We start from the raw sequence: 21,863 nt of genomic DNA, 5'->3' as shown, positions 1-21,863 counted from the left end.
GAGCAGGAAAAAATGCGATTAAGGTTCCTGTTAAGCGTGTTTCTTCTTCCGGCTTGGCTATGTTCTATTCTGTATATTGGGATCCGCTTATTAAATTAATTGAAGGAAACTTCTAAAATCAAAGATATTGTTAATGCTCTAACATTGTAATTCTTATGAACAAATTACTTTCCAATTTTAATTGATGTGAGTGTGTAACGCGTTCTTGGAAGTAACATGTTAATTTTTCCTTGACAAAACGCTCGGCAAAAGTTTGAATTTTATCTGATCTGTGGTTATTGTGTTTTCATAAAACTAATTTTTATTTCAAGATAACTCGTCACCACCTGAATCGCAGTCCGCGTCTTGCACCACCTGTAGTTTTCTCCTTGAAGTTTTGACGCCGCAGTCCTTAGAACCGAGAGCTATTGCATGAACTGACCGAAACTTCGGAGTATTCTTCGACGAACTTGTTCTTGATTTTATAGCTTATTAGTTAACCCTGCTCTTATAAAACTTGTATACTTTACAATACGTATTGAGGAACGTGCTTTGTATTTTCATTTGTGTTAGTCAAGTACTTTCTTTTAATTGTCACGAATGAGAATTCATTTATGGACTTGGTGTAAGTTTTAAAATTTTCGTCTAATTTTTTTGGTCGATTGGTCTCATTCCACTGAAGTGGCAATGCGGTCTGTGGTCTACGCACATTCCAACGATTTTCATCGCCTCTGTTACAGGATACCTATGGGCATTAGCCATGGTCATTTTGATCTTGGACTAAAAACAATTACTAATATATATTGCCTATTTGAAATAATTCAATTGTATATATCCCTTCCATCTATTCAATAGTTACTTTGTCCGCAAAGGGTCGATATCAACAGTTTCATGCTACTACTCCATCTTTTGAGCGAATCCTGCGCATACCGTGTGACCCGCGTCTGTATTTACTCATTGCTTCACCTACTCGTCTGCTGGTATGAGGACCGCCATCTTGACGCTCCGCGAAAGTTGCATTCCAATTTTTTCAACGGCACGTTGATTCGAAAGTTTTGAATTGCGGACGTCTCAAGTATGTTCTGCAAGGGTGATGCAGGTAGATACCGTACATAACTGATATCAGTGATATGCGACCTGATAATGCGAGGTAATTTCCCCAGGCAACAGGCCATATGCCCTTTTTCTTCAGTGCCAACACTTCTATTCTATTCTAGGTGCAGATTACAAAGTACATGTTTTTTTTAAAGGATCTGGATCTGAGACGACCTTTGAAGAGTTTTTCTTTCATGCTTGACAGTTTCATGGGTAATGCAGCTCGTGCATTCTAGTTGGGCTGGATGTCATAAGATTGGCATCATTTATGCAATGCAACATCGTTCAAAAAATCCCAATCATCCTTACAAAAACCGCAACCTACCCGGGATTTGTCATCATAAATAGATTAATTGCTATCGAACTTCGGACGCACTATGTATGTGACATGGAGTTCAGACTTGTCACCGCAGAAGTTACAACTTTGCTACAAGAACAATGCGCGTGTTTTTGAAGGCAGCTTCTGTTTAAGCCAAGCCAATTGCTCCGGCACTTCATGCTCGGCGATAAGCAAATTAGAATCTCTAGTCTGAGTGATATTTTACTTAGTGAATGTCAGTTGAAGTTGGCTTTTTCTTCCAAAAAAATAGTAACTCTTGCAAGATCACACAGGAGTGTTCAATTCTATAGTAGGATAATAAATGAAACGCATAAGTAAAATAGTAAAAGCTCTTGTTGACATGTCAACAGAACATTTTATTTGATGTCTTTTTCAGTACAATTACTGATTCAGAACTAATGGCACTCTCAACCTTTCATACCGTTCTCTTTCTTCACAGTCATCACGGCGAAAAATTTGACGCAAATAGAAATATTTACATGATAAACGCCATGAAGGGATGAATGATCGGAAGCGCGGGACACGGGGGGTTTCACGGAACTCTACGTCCAGGACAAGTATTGTACACATCGAGCCATTATGGTAGCCGACACCAATGGTAATGGTACAATGGTAGGGTACACGACACCTACCAGGCACCAACACAACGAAATGCTCGGGTTTCAATCAAATGTAATTTTACTGCAGGACGGTAACACTAGAATAAGGATTCATTGACATTAAACTGAAATACGAAAAATGATCGAGAAGTACAGATTTGTAGACTAAGTGATAATCTTGGGATTGATGGAACATAATCTTTTATATCCGACAGCGCGTCGTGATTTTCAATGATGCAACATAGAAAAGTTGAAAAAAAAACTAAGAGCAAGGTTTGTGCGAGGAGATGGTGCATTTTCTGTCCCGGTCCAGAAATCAAGTGTATACACAATTCTTCACATTAAATCGTCTTCCTTTGTCAACACAACTTAACTGATGATACATGAGAATCACACGGCAGCGGTAAATGTGCAAACAAAAATTCTTACTACAGAACCTGACATGGCATGAGAATGCAGGGCTTGTCAAAAGAAGATCTTTGCAAAGATACGATGGGCAAACAATCGTTAAGATCGATCGCTTCTCCCGAACAAAAAGAGAGACGATGACATGAAGGCAGACGAGTTGCTAGATTCTAACCAAAGACGCACTTAAGCAGTTGCTTAATAACCTTTACGGTTATTATCGGGCGTCGAATAGCAGAACTTTAATAGTGGTTCCTGTACTGAAAGTAGTATGAAATTTTGTCGTCAATTCTAATGAAAAGTAATACCGATTAAGAAAATTATGCATGGAAGTGTGTGAAAAAAGTAATATGCTTATTGTGACATGATAATTTGGGTAGCTAGGGGAATAGTTTTGGGACCCATGAAGCTGAGGGAGGCCTCCTCAGTCCCTTGGACCAGAGGCACGCATCAACAATTTCCCATCATTTACACTTTAGCATACAGGATTAGAACATAATCGATCCCTAGCGTAAAAAAACGTAATTGGTTAACAATTGCATGGGGCAATAATCTTAAGTAGCAAGTTAATTGCAGATCATATTTCGGCATCGGGAAAATCTAGTTAGTTCAGTGCTAGGAGAACCCGTTGATACACGTACAATTCACACATGTAAATATCATACATGTGGTCGTGCATACACGCTCAAAACTCGTCACTGAATGCCTGCCTCGACGACGCATACACATGCAATGGATGGATTATTTGCGATATAACAAACTTACAAACAATGTACATACATTATACAGATGTATATATATATATATTTATATATCTATTTATAGATATTTATATCGAATAAGTTATGACATGGCAGAATTGTCGCTGCTACAAGAAGTCATAACTTATAGGGAGTGACGTGACAGTTCCTCACGCGCAGTTCAACACAAGAATATGTACACAGTTTCTGAGAACGTTTTTCTTAAGAACGGAACACAAGTTATCTCACCTATGGAAGGGGAGACTAATTAAGAACGGAACACAAGTTATCTCACCTATGGAAGGGGAGACTAATTCATTGCGGGGTTTCATGTCGACGGGAGAAATGAGAACATCATTTATTGAGGAGCATGAAGATAACTGAGAACACATAACAAGATAACTGGAATGTTACCCAAATGATAAAATACAGGCCAGCTCAACAAACATTAAACAGAAACATAATTAAAATTACAAATAGAGTTCAGCTGCCACCGTCATAATCACAAACAGCTAACTAAATTCCGTCCTAAAAATGTATGTGTAACATAGATAACTTGAAACAGAACGCTCAAGTTGAACTTTTGAAGCAGCAAATTGGATTTACATCAGACTGGAAATTTTGAAAACAATTTTTAAACCAGAAACCAAACAAATTTTACTAAATTTGCACAATTAACAAACTTCCCAGCTCGAGGCAACCGTAGTCTTCCAAATAGCAGATAAAAAAGATAAAATTCTTCCTGAATTAAAAATCGAATCTCTGCGATAGTTGCCACGGACACCATGAGAACGTCTTAGTCCCCTAATACCCGTATGATAATCGCTAATCGATGATGTTATGATGGTTACTAATCGACAATTACCAAATCACGTTACAACCTACAGAGTTACCCTGTGGCGCAAGCCTTTAATTAAGATTGTTAGAAAATAGCCCCATTATTTCAACACAGGAACGGGTAGAATAATGAAATCATATTAATATCATCAAATGAGATATCATCACGAAATTTAGAGCTATTTGTCATTTTTCAATCAACATACAAAGTGTAGGTCACGATAAAATATCGGGTGCTGATATCTCAAAGAAGCTACGGTATTCAAGGTTCACTGTCATCATCACGAGTCCAGAAACACAGAAAAAAGGACAAGTAAAAAAATAAGAAAAATGCACAGAGAGTAAACAAGAAATCCAAATCGACATTTCCGAGCTCCCACAGAATTCGTTGCAAAAAAATTAGGTCTAAAACAAAGCTGCGGAAAATCGATTACTTTTGTTCTCACCATAAAACCTTTACACCAGCCGCAACTATTAGGTATGATGATGAAATTTATTCTTTACAATAACGGCGGCTTTGGGACAAAAATGTTAATACAAAAGGAGTGGCTCAATGTAATGCCTTCAGTGATTCGAAGCTCCTATTAACTCTTCACGAATTGTGCATAGCGAACGATCGAAGACAACTGCTATGGAGCACTAATTAAAAAACAAAACTCTCGCTCTTCATGACGTTCTCAGCAATTTAGCCACTAAAAAATTTCTCAAATATATTTGAAAATTCACCAGAAATGGACACTACCGACGAAATGGAAAAAGTTGCTATCATATCATGAATGAAGTATGGTTATTTAAAATGGAAATTTGTTGAGACGTACCTAGGTCGGAATTTAACCATACTTGATAGCTCATATTTAACGTTAATTACCAATCATGATTTCAATATTGACATATAATGAACGTCTTGTTCATGTAGTATAATATCACACGCTCTCATCATCGCGAGTGTAGTCCCAAGGCAAAAGAGGTTTCCATTTCTGCTAATACAATAATTCTACAAGTGGAGAAATATACATTTTTTCCTGCACAGCAGAAAATGTCAAAGACGTACATCAATTTCAAAAGCTATGTCACTCGATCAACTGAAATAGCGTACACTTGACACTAAAGTACTCGGAAGTTGAGTTATTCGAATACCAGATGTTGAAGATTCCTCTTTAAATGAGACAAAGCTTGGCTGAGCCTCAAGAACAAATAATCACATGATCCCCAAGGTAAAATATGTCAGCAATTTTATAGTCATTCTTAGATACAAGGAGCCTACGTCATCATTATAATGAGGATGCGACATGCGCGTCATGATTGTGGAGGAGGTAAGAACTTCCGAGGCATTGGCGAACACAGTAAAAAAACAAAAAACTAATCACTACAACATAATTTCAAAGAGCCGCTTGCACGCTTTCTTGATGTACAACATAAGCACAATGATATGTCCGTATCAAAAAAAAAACAAGGTTTCGCAAGTCGGTACATTAGGACCTCCCCGAGGTCTATAAAAGAAGCTCTTGCCTATAAAGTCTAACCGTCAATTTCCGAGCAACATGTTATGATTTATTCATGTACATGCAATTCAGAGGTAGAGGCGAATTGCGACTATACTTTGATTAGGAAACTGAACAACTTATGCGCAGAATATAGTAAAAAAAACATATACTTGCAGTGCAGTAGTAACCCTCAGGTCAGGCCGTGTAATAACTAAGCTTGGTATTGACAGTTTAATGCGAAGATTTACCATGACAAACCCACATCCCGCTTCATCAGAAACGTGGGAATAAGTTAAAGAGCTAAAAACAGAAATGAATAAGGAGCCTGTTATTCATGTATTCAACATAAGACGAAAATAATCAACTACACACTATCTCCTAACAATGTCAATTAAATCCGAATTTCACAATACAGAACATATACAAATTATACACTCGTAGAAGAAAATTCAGAAGCCGCAATCGCAACTGCCGTGGAAAAGATAATTTTAGGTTAATTTTTAAAAGTCATTCGAGATTGTAATTTCAAGAAAGGGGTACGAGCTTACGACGCAGCTGCAACTTCGTTAATCTCAAATTGATTCACTGAAAAAAGTTCACTGTTCTACGTTCACAGTTTTTTCCACACAGACTAACGTTCACTTTCAGGTTGCCTAGAGAGAGAGAGAGATAAAAAAGAGGAAGTTTTCAAAACCTGACATCGTCGAACAATAGAAATTATCAACAGGAATTTTTTAATAAAAAATATTGATCACTCTACAATTGCGTTGATGCCTGATCGAAAAATTTAAATTTTAATGAACTTACGAGAAGATTGAGGATAAACGTAAGTGAATCGTGAGACTAAGAAGTTTTTGGTCCCACGTGGTGAGACTAAAAAGTTTGCGGTCCCGGCAATTCTAAGTGACCAAAAAATCCTTCACATGAACAACAAATGAAGCAAACGGGTCTTCGTGGCGCTCATTGTCTCGATAATTTAGACTTAAAAACAGCTCTAAGAGTTGGTCTTTTAATTATACTGAGGAATTTCTTAAGATAAAAACAGTGAGGTATTATGCAAATCTTGAGCGACCTTGGCCTCGATGACTCGGTATTATGCAAGACTGAAGACAAAATAAGCCGTTACTATATTTCTGTACCAGTAAGTTCAAATTCTAGAAAACACCAAAAATTTGCTCCCGTAAGGTAATTTCTATTAGAAGTATAAACGCGTGAGGAGATTTTCAAACATGCACTGTCTGATGTCTATAATCTGGAGGCGGCAGAATACATAGGAGCTCGAGAAATGACACTTTGTACTTAGTAATGGTAATGTTATGGATGATTGATGAGTGTCTCACAACGTGTTCATATTGAAGTACAACTTGGTAATGTGTATGGCAGCAGCTGTATCACAAGCATCACATGAATGATATAGATACTAGAAGACGGACCATTTAAGAAATAGAAGTATTGCACTGATTGCCGCAATCAGAGCTTTTCTTGTGTCGATAGAGGCACGGTTGATGCAGCGGCGTCTCTCGTCCTCAGTGCGGGCCCGTGTTATTAAGCCCCATATGGGATCCGTCGCTCTGTAACAAAAATATATTTTACCACATGCGCCCAAAATCCTATAACTTATAAACACCCAGAGGCATACCTAGCACTAGCCACCCGTATACAATAGCCGAGCGTAGTTAGTGAAGACATCAGAAGTTCGCGAAAATTACTATAGTTCGTGGGAACCCTAGCTTGCACTTCATGTGGTTTCTTTACGCGACAGTTTTCTCGGCATCCGCAACTGATACGAACATAGCAAATGCTTTGGTGATTTGAAGTTTTTTTGCACGTTTAGTGCGAACGAAGCAACGAGAGTAAATATGAGCGTTTTTTTTCTGATTGGATAAATAATCATCGATTCAACATTGATTTTCAAAAATACGCTTCTCGATACTTCATTGAAAAAGGCGATTGCAGTTCTTGGCATTCCATATTTCGAAAATTTTGTTTGGAGCGTCGTCGAATGCTAGAACCTGCCCGTAGATATGATTAGGCAGTATGAACGTAAGTCGCTGCTGTATTATTTCGAACGCTTTTCAACGGTTAAATTAAAACGCTCGCAAACGTGCGCGAAGCAATAAAAAGTTGACTGTGTAAATGGGGCGTTATACTCAACACTTGAGCTAATAATCTAAGTTTTCAAATAGAAAACCCACAAATGCTTACAGCCTACACAAATTTTAATGAAACACTACTAAGAATACAGTTATTAACGAGCTACGATCCTTACGACACTATAGCAAATTCAATAAAAGTACAACAGAATCCACACTTCACGGTGAACAACTGGATTAAAAACCCAAAAATTCTACTAAAATCCAATAGTTCAAGTGAACGCTGAAGCATTTTAAATGATTTGCGGTGCTTTATTAATTAATTTTCCATTCATTCAATTCTTGTATAGCAACGTGATGCAAAAAAAAATCGAACGCACGTTTTTTACGCAAAGCTCCTTGCCGTTTTTGTAAAAATAAATAAAAATTAAACAAAACAATAAAAAATTCCCACAATTTTTCCATTTTTTTTTTGATGATCACTATTACAATTTCTGCGTCCATTGGTGAACTCTTTTCGATTGATGAATAATCGGCATTTGTTCATTAACAGATACACGGACTAAATATTCATCGACAGAAGTAAATCAACATCGGTTGGAAATCCTTGCCTCTACAACTTTTCTTCTCACTAGAAACCAAATAACTTTGTGCAGATGATCTATTTGCAGGGGATTTTCATGTCAAATTTTTATTGATAGAGCTTTAGCTTCTACATGACGATTAGAGCTTTAGCTTTTATAAGACGATTGCTATTATGGTTCGTAAAGGTTATGATGACAATTGCAAGATGTAGGCTCAGATGATTTACTTGCAGAAGTTTATCGTATACAAGACGATAAGTTAAGGTTGCAGAAGTTTATCGTCTACAAGACGATAAGTAGAACTTTATCATGTACAAGACGATAAGTTAAGGTTATATGAAGACATCGCTCACAGGCATGGCGGGGTAAGGCTGGGGCTGTAGACCAGAAGGATGGGGGACGCCGATGTGGGAAGACGGTGGAGGGGTCAACTTAGAGCCATCCCCTTTCTCCTCTTCCCGCCGCTTCAAACACGCCGCTTTAGGGTTCAAGTTCCGCTCTGGGTTCACAGGAAGAATTAATTTCAATATGAACTGAAAGCGAGCAGTACGAATAAATGATTGAGTTACGTCGTAAAAATAGTGACACTCTTTCTGCGCGTAGCAGTGATACGCCCTCTTGCCGGGCAAAACTTGGGTCAAAATGACTAGAGCAAAGGTAAAAAGTGTATCGTTATCTGGATAAAACTCCACTTATTTCTCTGAATGAGAGCTAGTAAATTCGTGTTACTGCTAGTAATAACACTGAGTAATTAACATTGCAAGTAACAAATCCTATGACTAATCCAATCGGGAATTATAAATTTCAGACACAAATTTTTGCGTAAAGTTTATTAATGTTCTATTCATTTACGTACGTGGTCTAAATTCAGTTCAATCATGTGCACTAAATTCAATCAAAGTTTAAAATCGGAAAAAATTAAATTAAATAAACTGTATTTGAATTTCATGAAAACTGATTTTCTGCACCAATGCACCCCAGTCTCTTGTAACTATATAGGGCCCTGGGCCAATACTTTCAAAAAAAAGTTAAGAGATCGTAAGTTCATCAGCCAATCATTGACGGCCTTTCAAGCAAAATCTACCAATCATAGACAAGAAAATAGAGCGTAAGTACTTACGTTCACTTAGCGAGTTTTGAAAGTATGGCCACTGGTCACGGAATATGTATATGAAAAAAAAATTAACTTGACCTCATAGGCCATAATGCCTATTTATGATAATTGTGGGTGATAATTGAAACGGCAAATTTTAAATTTTCGTTCATCGGAAGTGAATACTAATCTAATATTCTGGGGTAATATCATCATACAATATTTATAGAATGACTATCCTAGATATTTTGATTCGAGTGAGGCTGAAGGCTATAATTTCTCAAGTTCTATATAAGTTCATTCAAGGAGATAATTAAAGGTTACAATAGTAAAATAGCCTACAATAATGCACAATACTCTTACTGTTACGCTGTTAGTGGCAAACTTCATAGTCATAACAAAACAAACATATATTTATTGTTAGCATCATGCAGACGGGTTAATAATAACGCTCATTAACCATTAGACGCCATGATGTGAAGGTGTTAAGCAGAATAAATGAGATAGTGGAATCCAAGAAACTGCCGAGCCCACGTCAGCTTAGAATGAAATATAGTTATTTACTATGCTAGTTATATACACGAGAGTTAATATCAAACAAAATAGAAGGAACGGCCGTAACAAAGTTTGCTTCAAGTCAACAAATCGCTTTCATACTTTCAACATTTTTATAGGCTCGTATAAATGAATGTAATAATGTATAAACATAAATGAAAACTTATTCAGAGATATTTTCTGTTCAGAGACATTATTTCACGTTGTAAAAAAACATTTACTGGCCGACGCTTGTGACTGGAACACTTCAGTATTGGTGGCAAGAGGGAAAATGTAATGAATAGAAGATGATTAGTGTTAAGTTAGTGAAGTAACATAGCAAGAGGTGAGTATGTGAGCGAGAGTGAGTCACGTATAAGCGTTAACGCACGTTATAATGTATAACGTTATAATGGTTGTACTATTACAATGTTATAACGCACCAACGATGTGGTACATGCACAAGCAAGCGGTCATCAAGCTTTAACCAACACAACCAACGCAAAACTAATTTGAACAAAATTTCAGAGTTGAAAAAGAATGTCACATGGCAAGGGTAAACAAGGCAAGCATCGCTAAGCGTAATCAACACGGAATCAGATGGAAATTTAAAAATACGGGGAGGTTTTTTGAAGCATTTCATAAACTCGGTTCATGTCGAAAAGTTGACAACTTAATGAAGGGACGCTTGAGGTTTGTTCAAGTATGCAAACATAAAGATGACGTTCATCATTTCATGGCACACAGTAATTCTAATAACAAATGTACATGGATCAATTAGTGGATCTATAAAAGCTTTGAGGAACTATGGAAACGATAAAATTTAATCGAATTGTACGAAAACGGAGTACAAACAAGGAAAACTTTACATTCAATGCAGACAAAGAACTAAACCTATAAAATTGAATTGAATGGTACGAAAACGGAGTAAAAACAAGGAAAACGTTACATTCGTTGCACATAACGAACTAAACCTATAAAATTAAATTGAATTGTACGAAAACGGAGCAAAAAAAAGGAAAAACTTTCCTTACGTTGCAGATAACGAACTCAACCTATAAAATTGAATTGAATTGTACGAAAATGGAGTTAAACTTTACATTCATTGCACATAATGAACTAAACCTATAACGCAAGAGACGCCTCGGCAGGACAGAACAATAACGTGGAGGTGCAGGAGTAGAGAGAAGAGTTTAATGCTCGTGCAAAAAACAGCGGTAAAGAAGTAGAGGACGAATACTGTAAGCGTTTCTAGAGGCATTTACCTCGAACTTGCTGTTCCAGCGACATTATAACGTCAACTGCCATGTTTAAAATGCCTAGTTTAGTTTGCGGTTTGTCAGACTTGAGATGCGTCATGCACATCCGACCAAGTTCCTTAAGTGCGTCGTTAATGTCGCGGATTCGAATTCTGCAGAGAAGGAGAGGCGAACATGTTACTCATATTACTCATCATAAGCTACTCACTAACTACTGATAACGATAACCTTACCGTCACACTCTCAGCTTGTGCAACTGATGGCTTGATAGCGACGAGGCTTGGTCTAACTGGTGGAACAGTTACAGGTCTGGTGGAACAGTCGCAGGTCTGGTGGAACAGTCGCAGGTCTGGTGGAACAGTTGCAGGTCTGGTGGAACAGTCACAGGTCTGGTGGGACAGTTACAGGTTTGGTGGAACAGTCACAGGTCTGGTGAAGCAGTTACAGGTCTAGTGGAACAGTCGCAGGTCTGGTGGAACAGTCACAGGTCTGGTGGAACAGTCACAGGTCTGGTGGAACAGTCACAGGTCAGGTGGAACAGTCACAGGTCTGATGGAACAGTCGCAGGTCTGGTGGAACAGTTACAGGTCTGGTGGAACATTCGCATGTCTGGTGGAACAGTCACAGGTCTGGTGGAACAGTCGCAGGTCTGGTGGAACAGTCGCAGGTCTGGTGGAACAGTCGCAGGTCTGGTGGAACAGTCACAGGTCTGGTGGAACAGTCGCAGGTCTGGTGGAACAGTCGCAGGTCTGGTGGAACAGTCACAGGTCTGGTGGAACATTCGCATGTCTGGTGGAACAGTCGCAGGTCTGGTGGAACAGTCGCAGGTCTGGTGGAACAGTCACAGGTCTGGTGGAACATTCGCATGTCTGGTGGAACAGTCACAGGTCTGGTGGAACAGTCGCAGGTCTGGTGGAACAGTCGCAGGTCTGGCGGAACAATCGACTGTCTGGTGGAACAGTCCGTTTACAGACCACCATTCCCTTCCATTCCACACCTCGGTCGTCATAAGCAATCGTTGCACAAGCCGAGAGTGTATAACAAGTGCGAACATAAAAGCTATCAGAGAATCTTACCTTGAACTTTCTTCTCCAAGGCATGGATTACAGCGACCGCGCTCTGAAGAATGCCTAGCTTAGTGGGCGTCTTATCCGCATTATCGATATAGAGAGTTACCAAGCGCCCGAGCTCTTCAAACGCGCTGTTAATGTCACGAACTCTTATACTGTTGACCGCAACCCACGGCCGAAGAGGAGAAATGGCACAGCGTGTTAAAAATATGTCAAGGTTTACTGCGCCTTCCGCCCGTACGTCCACACATTTTATAAAAATATTCTTCTAAATAAATACTGCCAGAATGTTATCATATACTACACAGCGTGTTAAAAACATGTCAAGATTTACTTCGCCTTCCGTCCGCACGTACACACTTGTGATTAACGTGTTCTTCTACCTTAATATTGCCAATATGTTCTCATATACTAAGGTAAAATGGTGTCTATCATAGAATCTATTGGAAAAAGATCGATGTCTTAAAACCGTTAGAGTATCTAACACATTAGTTATCAATCTTACACGCCAGTTCATTTCAATGTTGAACGATGTGATTTCGAGTAATTTAGTTTATGACAACACAATTTCGGGCTGCAGGAATATTCATAATATTGACCCTAAAATGAGGTAGATGACTAGGTACCGGTTGAGCATAGCTCAAAATGGTAACTAATATTAGCTCAAAGTTCTAGTTAAATATTATTTAAATATAATAGTTAACTATTAGATCTAGTTATTCCAAGACCACAAGATGGCGAACTTCCATGAGCTGCAAACTACAAAAAATAATTTAAAAGCTAAGTTAGCTTTAAAATGCTTGATCCTATAATGTAAACTTAAGTAAACGAATCCATTAAATAGAATAAAGCATTTATAACGTTTCGAGTAGTGTTATAATAATTTTTGAACGTGAATATTTTCTGTCCTGTTTGGATTATTTCTATTTATTATTAAAGACTATTATTAGATCATTTCTATTTATTATTAAAGAATATTATTAGATAATTTCTATTTATTATTAGAGAACATTATTAGATTATTTCTATTTATCATTAAATAATATTATTATAGAAGCTGCTTACCGCTCTCGCGCGTTGTTGGCATGGCGACGCTCCTTCTCCCGCACAGCTTTCGTCTCAGGATCCAAAGACTCGTCTTCTTCCTCACTGTGAACGAAATAAGCGATCAGTACACGCATTCAGGATGAAAGTTCATGCTATACCTTACTATAGGTATTGGTAAACTAACACGTAAACTAGGCTGCATGGTCAGGCAGTGCCGTGATAGAGGACTAGGTAAACTAAAGTTATACCTTACTATAGGACTTGGTAAACTAACTCGTTAACTAGGCTGCATGGTCAGGCAGTATCGTAATAGTAGACTAGGTAAACTAACACGTTCACTAGGCTGCAAGGTTAGGCCGTGCCGTAATAGAGGACTAGGTAAACTAACACGTTCACTAGGCTGCAAGGTTAGGCGGTGCCGTAATAGAGGACTAGGTAAACTAACGCGTTCCCTAGGCTGCATGGTTAGGTTTTACCTTCCCTTCATACTAGAGGCACAGTTAACCTTTAGTCTACTGACGGTTACTCCTGGTACCAGGCAGGTACGAATAGCGCGGACGACGCGTAATGTATCCGTAAACTGTACCTGTTATGTATCCGTAAAATGCAACTGTTATGTATCCGTTAACTGTACCTGTAATGTATCCGTGAACTGCCCCTCATGCACGAGGGCAAAACCTAAACCTGTAGCCTCTTCATTGTTACATTTTGGCCTACGTATAAATGTAGTCACTAATGCTATTCAAATCTAAAGGCCTGGTATCTGGAGTTACCGTAAGTAGAGGAAGGCCTAACAAAAACGACAAGGCTGGTGAATCGCATCAACTCTCCTTCAGGACTTGGGTGAAAACAGCAACAAATTGCCGATAAGATTCCATACAATTGACATGCACAAATGTTGCATATTAGATCCCATACAAATTGCTAGGCACAAATGTTGCAGATATGATTCCATACGCAGTGGGCACTGGGATACGCATAAACTAATTTTATTTCATGCGTTGCAACGTAACTCATTTATCGTAAAAAGTCAGTTCGTCTGACAAAAAATGGATGGAATAATGCATTCGAATGATTTACCGTCGAGAGGACATAGGTGTAAGAGGGAGGCAGCGAGTTTACAAGCTTCATCTCAAACTTTGGTCGGTTAAAAATTGAGCTAAGAACGCACGTCACAATCGAGCTAAGAACCCACGTCACAATCGGATTAAGAACATGCGTCACAATCGAGCTAAAAACCCACTTCACAATCGCGCTACATTTCTCACTACATCATAAGCACAACATTCTTCACCACATCATAGGCACAATAACGTTGATATCTTTCGCGGCAATATATAGCAACTCCAAGAACACACAATTAAGACGATGTAGGTCGCAACAAATCCAAGAAGTGGAACGCCAAATTATCCTAGTTCGAAAAAACAATAAAAACTTGCGCCGAAATGTGAACTAGAATGCGTCATGATCGGACCATGAAATCAACGGGCTCTATGGCATATCGCCCTAGAATTCGCCTAAGGCTTTTTGAATTTATTAGACAACTCCCATTTAATATCAAACTATTCCAGACGCGACAAACATTCTACTTAATAAAACACTGAAGCTGCAATGCCCATAACAGGCTTCAGAGCAAGTAACATTCAACGCTGAAATGACCACACTGACACTGACCTTAACGACGCTGACCAGACCACGTTAGACTGACACTGACCAGACGACACCATACCAACACTGGCCAGACCACATTAGATTGACACTGACCAGACCAGACCGGATCAACACTGCCTTGGACAGACCAGACCGGATCAACACTGCCCAAACCAGACCGACAATGAACAGACCAGACCGGATCAACACTGCCCAAACCAGACCGACACTGAACAGACCAGACCGGATCAACACTGCCCAAACCAGACCGACACTGAACAGACCAGACCGGATCAACACTGCCCAAACCAGACCGACACTGAACAGACCAGACCGGATCAGCCCTGCCCAAACCAGACCGAAACTGAACAGACCAGACCGGATCAACACTGCCAAAACTAGACCGACACAGAAAAGACCAGATCAAAACAGACGTAGAGTGCAGCTAAGAAATAAAAATTCACCTTCCGAGGTGCAGGCCGGCCATGGCTGCAGGTCCTGGAGCAGCTGTTGCGGTCACCATGTTGCCTCCTCCTCGCTCCATAGTCTTGAAGCTGGACATTGGAACAGGTCTTTAATTCTCAAGCTGGACATTGGAACAGGTCTTTAATTCTCAAGCTGGACATTGGAACAGGTCTTTAATTCTAACAACCTTCTTTGCTATACGCAACCACAACCTTCTTTGCTATACGCAACAACAACCTTCTTTGCTATACCCAACAACAACCTTCTTTGCTATATGCAACAACAACCATCTTTGCTATACGCAACAACAACCTTCCTTGCTATACCCAACAACAAACTTCCTTGTTATATGCAACCACAACCTCCTTTTTGATCCACAACCACAACTTCTATTGTGATCCGCAACCTGATCAGTCCTCCCGTGCAACCACAAAATATCACAACCAACAACACAAAACAAATTCCACTCAATGTCATGAGACTGAAAATATAATGAGACTCCGAACATCATTGTTTGTTCAAGGATGATAAAATGATTTGTACAATGATGCCTCTTGTAGCTCCTGATGAAGCATAACTTTCATCGGGTAACAACTGTTTGCCATCCTACCCAACACAAAATAAAAAATAAAAAAACGCCATCACACTGCAGATCAGCAAACCTTCCAATCACACGCAGAAATACGTGTTACAGAAGGATTCTTAGAAGTTAGTGGACTGGGCATAAGCAACTGAAGAATACTTATGAGATAAAAGTCAGCGAGGTTACCGATTTTTGGAAGCAAAACATAAGATTAAATGAAAACGGACCTATATGTCCGTAAATAATCGCTGGATAACAGTCCCATTCAAAGCTTAAACTCGAGTGGTGATGCGTAACAGAGCAAAAAGCCTAACGGAGTCTGGGCTGAAAAGTAACAGGTGCAACAGTTATAACAGTCTGGGATGAGAAGCTGCAACAGTCTAGTTGTAAAGTATATTACACACAAAAAAATAAAAAATAAAAAAATAAGAGCAAACCATGCTAGATATGCAACTGACCAAGAAACTTCAATCATGATCATATCAAGGTCCGCATTAAAAAATAACGAAAATGAAGCACTTGCAGAAATTGTAATGTCAATACAGCGCTTAAGACGGATGGAATTATAATCGTAAGTGGGTATCGCAGAAATTATAAGGTCAATAGTGTTTAGGATAAATAAAATTATACCCCCACTTGGGGCACGTATTCTTACCGCCTGCTGCGCTTGCCAGCTTTGGCTGACACTGCCCCGGTGGTGCCCAGCATGCCCACCGCGCCCCCCGCAGCCATGTCGTCTCCTTTCAAGTCTTTGTCTTTCATATCTAAACCTGCAATACACAGCAAACATTTCAATAAATATGTATTGAAATACATTCATTCAATATGATGAAGATCTACACAAAGTCACATATTCTTCTCGTGCCTCGAAAAAGCAAGAAAGTGCGAGTAGGTAACGTAATAAAATTTTTGTATTAATATACATCTTTGCATATGCAAATGTGCAGTGCGGGAAAGGGTACTAGCACATGTAAGATAACTGTACTTGGTTCAGGACGTCTCACCTGTAGGAGGGATGGACCTAAGGTCCTGGGTGGGCAGAGCGTCTCACCTGTAGGAGGGATGGACCTAAGGTCCTGGGTGGGCAGGACGTCTCACCTGTAGGAGGGATGGACCTAAGGTCCTGGGTGGGCAGGNGCAGCTAAATTACATTCATATTCTATGAGGCAAGATGTACAATTGTACATGCTTAGTATAGGTTATAATAAATAAATTTTGCTGCTCCCCTGCTCTAGTAATGCAGCTAAATTACATTCATATTCTATGAGGCAAGATGTACAATTGTACATGCTTAGTATAGGTTATAATAAATAAATTTTGCTGCTCCCCTGCTCTAGTAATGCAGCTAAATTACATTCATATTCTATGAGGCAAGATGTACAATTATACATGCTTACTATAGGTTATAATAAATAAATTTTGCTGCTCCCCTGCTCTAGTAATGCAGCTAAATTACATTCATGTTCTATGAGGCAAGATGTACAATTCTACATGCTTAGTATAGGTTATAATAAATACACTATCCTGCACAGGTCAATATCCGGTAAAGGCTCCCCGGGAAAATGACAACCAAGATCAACGTACAAGCAACCTGTACAACTTTATTTATTATTTACGCTATGATGAGTCCCGGCCATCAGGCCTGTACAACTGCCCGCTGGTGTTTACTGTCCACTTGACAGGTGCTATACACCGTCCATTTGGCAGGTGCTACCTGTACACCAGTTCATGCAGCAAATTTACTGATGCAAGTTAGAGCACTAATAGCAAGAACTAATATAAAGCAAGAGGGTAGATAAAGCAAGAACCGGCGTTGAAGCTACAGGTGCCCAATGGTCCTCTAACCTTGCTACGTACCAACGAGGCTTTTCATAGATAACATCGCCACGTTACCAAGCATTGCGTTATTGAAATGATGCATGGGAAGGATGCTTAGTGAGAGGATACGTGAACTGATACATGGAGAGGATGTTTAGAGGCCAGAAATACCACGGCTTTGGGCTACTTGCACAGATATGAATTAAGGGCAGAAAGTAGGAATTACTTAAGGTAATTAAAAGGAGGAGGTAGGAAGAAGGAGGTAGGAAGGAGTATGAGGTAGGAAGAAGGGGGTAGGAAGGAGGATGAGGTCGGAAGAAGGGGGTAGCAAGAAGTAGGTACGAAGAAGGGGGTAGGATGAAGGAGGTAGGATGGAGGAGGTAGGATGAAGGAGGTAGGAAGGAGGTAGTTAGTAGAAGGTAGGAAAAAGATAATAGGCAGAAGGTAATAAGAAGTGGGGCAAGGAAGTCAACTCAAGGAACATGCGTGTTGAGCTTCGCATGTAACAGCGCCCAGGCCTCCGCCACGACTACGAGCGAAGAATTCTTGACGCGGCTAGGGCCATCAAATTCATTCAATTTATTAATGCAATCTGGATTGAGATGTTGCTGAGAGATTGATAAGAGGTTAATTCAGCGTTGAACTTCTGCACTTCACTGGAACATTTCGTTAGTAAGAACATCAGCCTTCACGGGAACATTTCGTTAGTAAGAACATCAGCCTTCACGGGAACATTTCGTTAGTAAGAACATCAGCCTTCAGGGGAACAATTCGTTAGTAAAGAACATCAGCCTTCAGGGGAACATTCCATTAGTAAAGAACTTCAGCCTTCACGAAGGCCGGCAGGTTACCTCCATGATCTGGTCCCTGAGGTAGTCGATTGCGGACTCCAGTTTCTCCTCAGGCATGCGCTGCCATCAAACCAAGGCAAGGCTTTCATCAGTTACTATTTTTATGCTTAATGTATAGTCTTATTAACGTTAAGCATCATTATTTATTGTCAAGACCAAGTTCGTGACTGCGAAGAAGGCTGTATTTTGCTTCAATTCGTACAAATTCAATAAAGGTTTAGGTTTAGTATAAATAATTTCAGGCCGAGTTAATAAAGGTTTTGACACGACGCCGAGCGAGTCATCTTCCAGAGCCCCGCTGAGATCAAGAAGATGGTAGCGCTGTCTTGTGGCTCGAAATAAGGGTCGAGTTACTGGGTCTTGTTGAAGAGCGAAGGTCTGCATGATCGTAATAACAAACTATTTACAGTTGGGGGACCTAATTTGAGACTAGGACTTAGTTCTAGACTAGGAGAAGCTATGAGTGACGCCTTGGTCGGGGCTAGGAGAAGCCAGTCTTTGACTAGCGACTAGAAGGACCTAGTTTCAGTGACTAGGAGGAGCTATGAGTGACTCCTTGGTCGGGACCTTGGTTGGGACTAGAAGCTAGGTTGAGACTAGCGACTAGAACCCCCTAGTTTCAGACCTGTAGAAGCTATGAGTGACTCCTTGGTCGGGGCTAGGAGAAGCTAGGTTGAGACTAGCGACTAGAAGGATCTAGTTTCGGACTAGAAGAAGCTATGACTGACTCCTTGGTTGGAACCTTGGTCGGGGCTAGGAGAAGCTAGATTGAGACTAGCGACTAGAAGGACCCCCTAGTTCTAGACCAGGACGAGCTCTGAGTAACTCTTTGGTCGGGACTAGAAGCTAGGCTAAGACTAGCGACTAGAGCCCCTAGTTCTAGACCAGGACGAGCTCTGAGTAACTCTTTGGTCGGGACTAGAAGCTAGGCTAAGACTAGCGACTAGAAAGAACCCCCTAGTTCTAGACCAGGATGAGCTCTGAGTAACTCCTTGGTCGGGACTAGAAGCTAGGCTAAGACTAGCGACTAGAACCCCCTAGTTCCAGAGACCAGGACGAGCTCTGAGTAACTCACAAGATGATGGGATCTGTCGTAGGCGGGGGACGTGGGTGTGTGGGGTACAGGCCACGAGGATTGAGCTGCCCCCACGCTGGTGTTGCTCAGGGGGGGTGGGGAGGTGGCAGACACGGGGGTGCCGGGGTTACTTGTGTACCCACCAACACCCGTAGCTTGGGGACCGCTCTCAGCGCTCGGGTATATCTGGGCACCATTACCTCATGTCAGGTGTCTGGCGTCACTAGTTACTACCATTACTAGTTACGTCACTAGTTACTACCATTACTGCATATGTTGTCACTTGGAAGCATTGATAAACCACTACAATGATCTTGATGAAAGAATTATTAAATCACTACAATTATTATATCACTACAATTATTAAACCACTCAATTATCAAACCTGGCATTACTAGTTACTACTTACTACCATTACTGCATATGTTGTCACTTGGAACCATTGATAAAACACTACAATTATCGGTAATACTAAAATTTTATACAATTACAATTATCATTAAACTACCGACTATTGCCAATTATTAGGAACATTGACAATAACGCCAGGATGAAGGAATAAAAATGTAACTAAAATCTACTAGTACTGATGCTATCTAACCTTGTAAGTAAGGTAAATAACTGATTACTAGGAGATATGAACGCGTTTTTTGACAGTTCAAGCCCAGTCTGATCATTACAGCTCGTAGGGATCTGTACATAGTCTCGGATAAATAAACGATCGAAAGTTTGGACTTCACAAGATTTTTCCGATTCAGAAGAAGAGAATTGACATGAAATAATATGAACAACGGTTAGATAGCACAGTAACGGAATATATTTCTTAAGGACAACCTAAAAATCTAATGATTCCTGTGGCAAAAAGTTTGCAAGAATAATTCAGGAGCTAAGGTCGCACTAGCGTTCAATTTTCCGACGAATAGATTGAAACAAAAGAACCCTTTTACCATGAAAACTCAAGTAGATCTAAATTTTCAAATACCTGATATCTCGTTTACTAATGTTAATCTAAAAGTTGCTCTAGTTACTACAAATAAAGAGGAAGAAAATGGGGAAAAGAAGAAGAAAAACTATGGGTTGGACTGAGGCCTTACCGAGACCAAAGTTTTGCCCAAATTATCAGAAGCATGAGGAGGAAAAGACGAAGAAAAATGGGGAAAAGAAGAAGAAAAATGGGAAAAAGAAGAAGAAACATGGGGAAAGAAAAATGGGGAAAAGAAGAAAAATGGGGAAAAGAAGAAGAAAAACTATGGGTTGAACTGAGGCCTTACCGAGACCAAAGTTTTGCCCAAGTTATCAGAAGCATGAGGAGTGGTGGTGGGCGGAGGAGGGTGCGTGTGGGGCAATGGACTGTGTGTGTAGTGCGGAGATGAAGTGGGTACGACGATGCCCGTTGCCCCTGTAGTGCCACTCGCACCACTCCCCCCTCTGAACGATGACATGGGCGGTAGACCTGCACCACCCAAGTGTTCGTAGGTCTGACCAGGACACAGGAGTGGCGTGTTATCAGAGGCTGGCATAACTAGCAGCCTTAGCCATAAGACACCACAAACATTTTCTCTATGGACTTTTATTCTAGTGGGTTTTCAGCATTGCGCATGAATGTCCCATAGAAGAGGTGGTTCTAAGTAAATGACTATAGCCATAAGACACCACAAACATTTTCTCTAGGGGCTTTAATTCTAGTGGGTCTTCAACATCTCGCAAGAATGTCCCATAGAAAAGGTGGTACTAAGTGAATGACTTTAGCCATAAGACACCACAAACATTTTACTAGGGACTTTTATTCTAGTGGGTCTTTAGCATTGCGCAAGAATGTCCTATATAAAAGGTGGTTCTAAGTGATTGACTTTAGCCATAACTCCATAACTGAACTCTTATCTCCCGATAAGTCAGTTAACAATCGGTATAAAATACGACACGGGGACGTGGCATAAGTTACGTGAGTCCTTGCGTGACTGCGAACAGTTAGTTCAAAAATTTCAGTTCTACGGTTTAGTTCTTGAAATAATTCTTGAGATCAGCTCTTGAAATTAGTTCTTGAGTTCACTTCTTGTTATGATTTCTGAGGATCAGTTCAAGTTCGTAAAGCAAGATCCTTGATATCAGGATTTTCTCACAGGCGACGCCAAAATTTGAAGGTCGGTCGAAACGAGTAATGATAACATGAAATGATTAAATGATAAGTAGACAGATCGCGGTACATGAAATGATTGGATGATAAGGAGATAGATCATTGTGAAGATGAAAAAGTAGCCGAAA

General features: G+C 40.0%; 1 protein-coding gene across 1 annotated transcript in view; it reads right to left on the bottom strand.

The window, feature by feature from the left end:
• Window positions 1-1,729: 1,729 nt before the first annotated feature.
• The window catches only part of LOC108678828 (transcription factor 12), a gene marked incomplete in the record, with an annotated part of 69,093 nt that continues 48,959 nt past the window's right edge, over window positions 1,730-21,863 (bottom strand). Inside the window, 11 exon segments of the mRNA XM_047880593.1 lie at window positions 1,730-7,050; window positions 8,510-8,655; window positions 11,049-11,194; window positions 13,178-13,261; window positions 15,274-15,363; window positions 16,513-16,627; window positions 16,909-16,950; window positions 17,281-17,287; window positions 18,527-18,586; window positions 19,602-19,787; window positions 20,873-21,079. Of these exon segments, the coding sequence (XP_047736549.1) occupies window positions 7,006-7,050; window positions 8,510-8,655; window positions 11,049-11,194; window positions 13,178-13,261; window positions 15,274-15,363; window positions 16,513-16,627; window positions 16,909-16,950; window positions 17,281-17,287; window positions 18,527-18,586; window positions 19,602-19,787; window positions 20,873-21,079 (1,128 nt within the window).

This window comes from Hyalella azteca, unplaced genomic scaffold (genome assembly GCF_000764305.2).
Source record: "Hyalella azteca isolate HAZT.00-mixed unplaced genomic scaffold, Hazt_2.0.2 contig5640, whole genome shotgun sequence".
In the NCBI taxonomy this organism is placed as follows: Eukaryota; Metazoa; Arthropoda; class Malacostraca; order Amphipoda; family Hyalellidae; genus Hyalella; species Hyalella azteca.
Note: the sequence above shows the minus strand (reverse complement) of the source record. Positions and strands in the feature narration are given on the sequence as shown.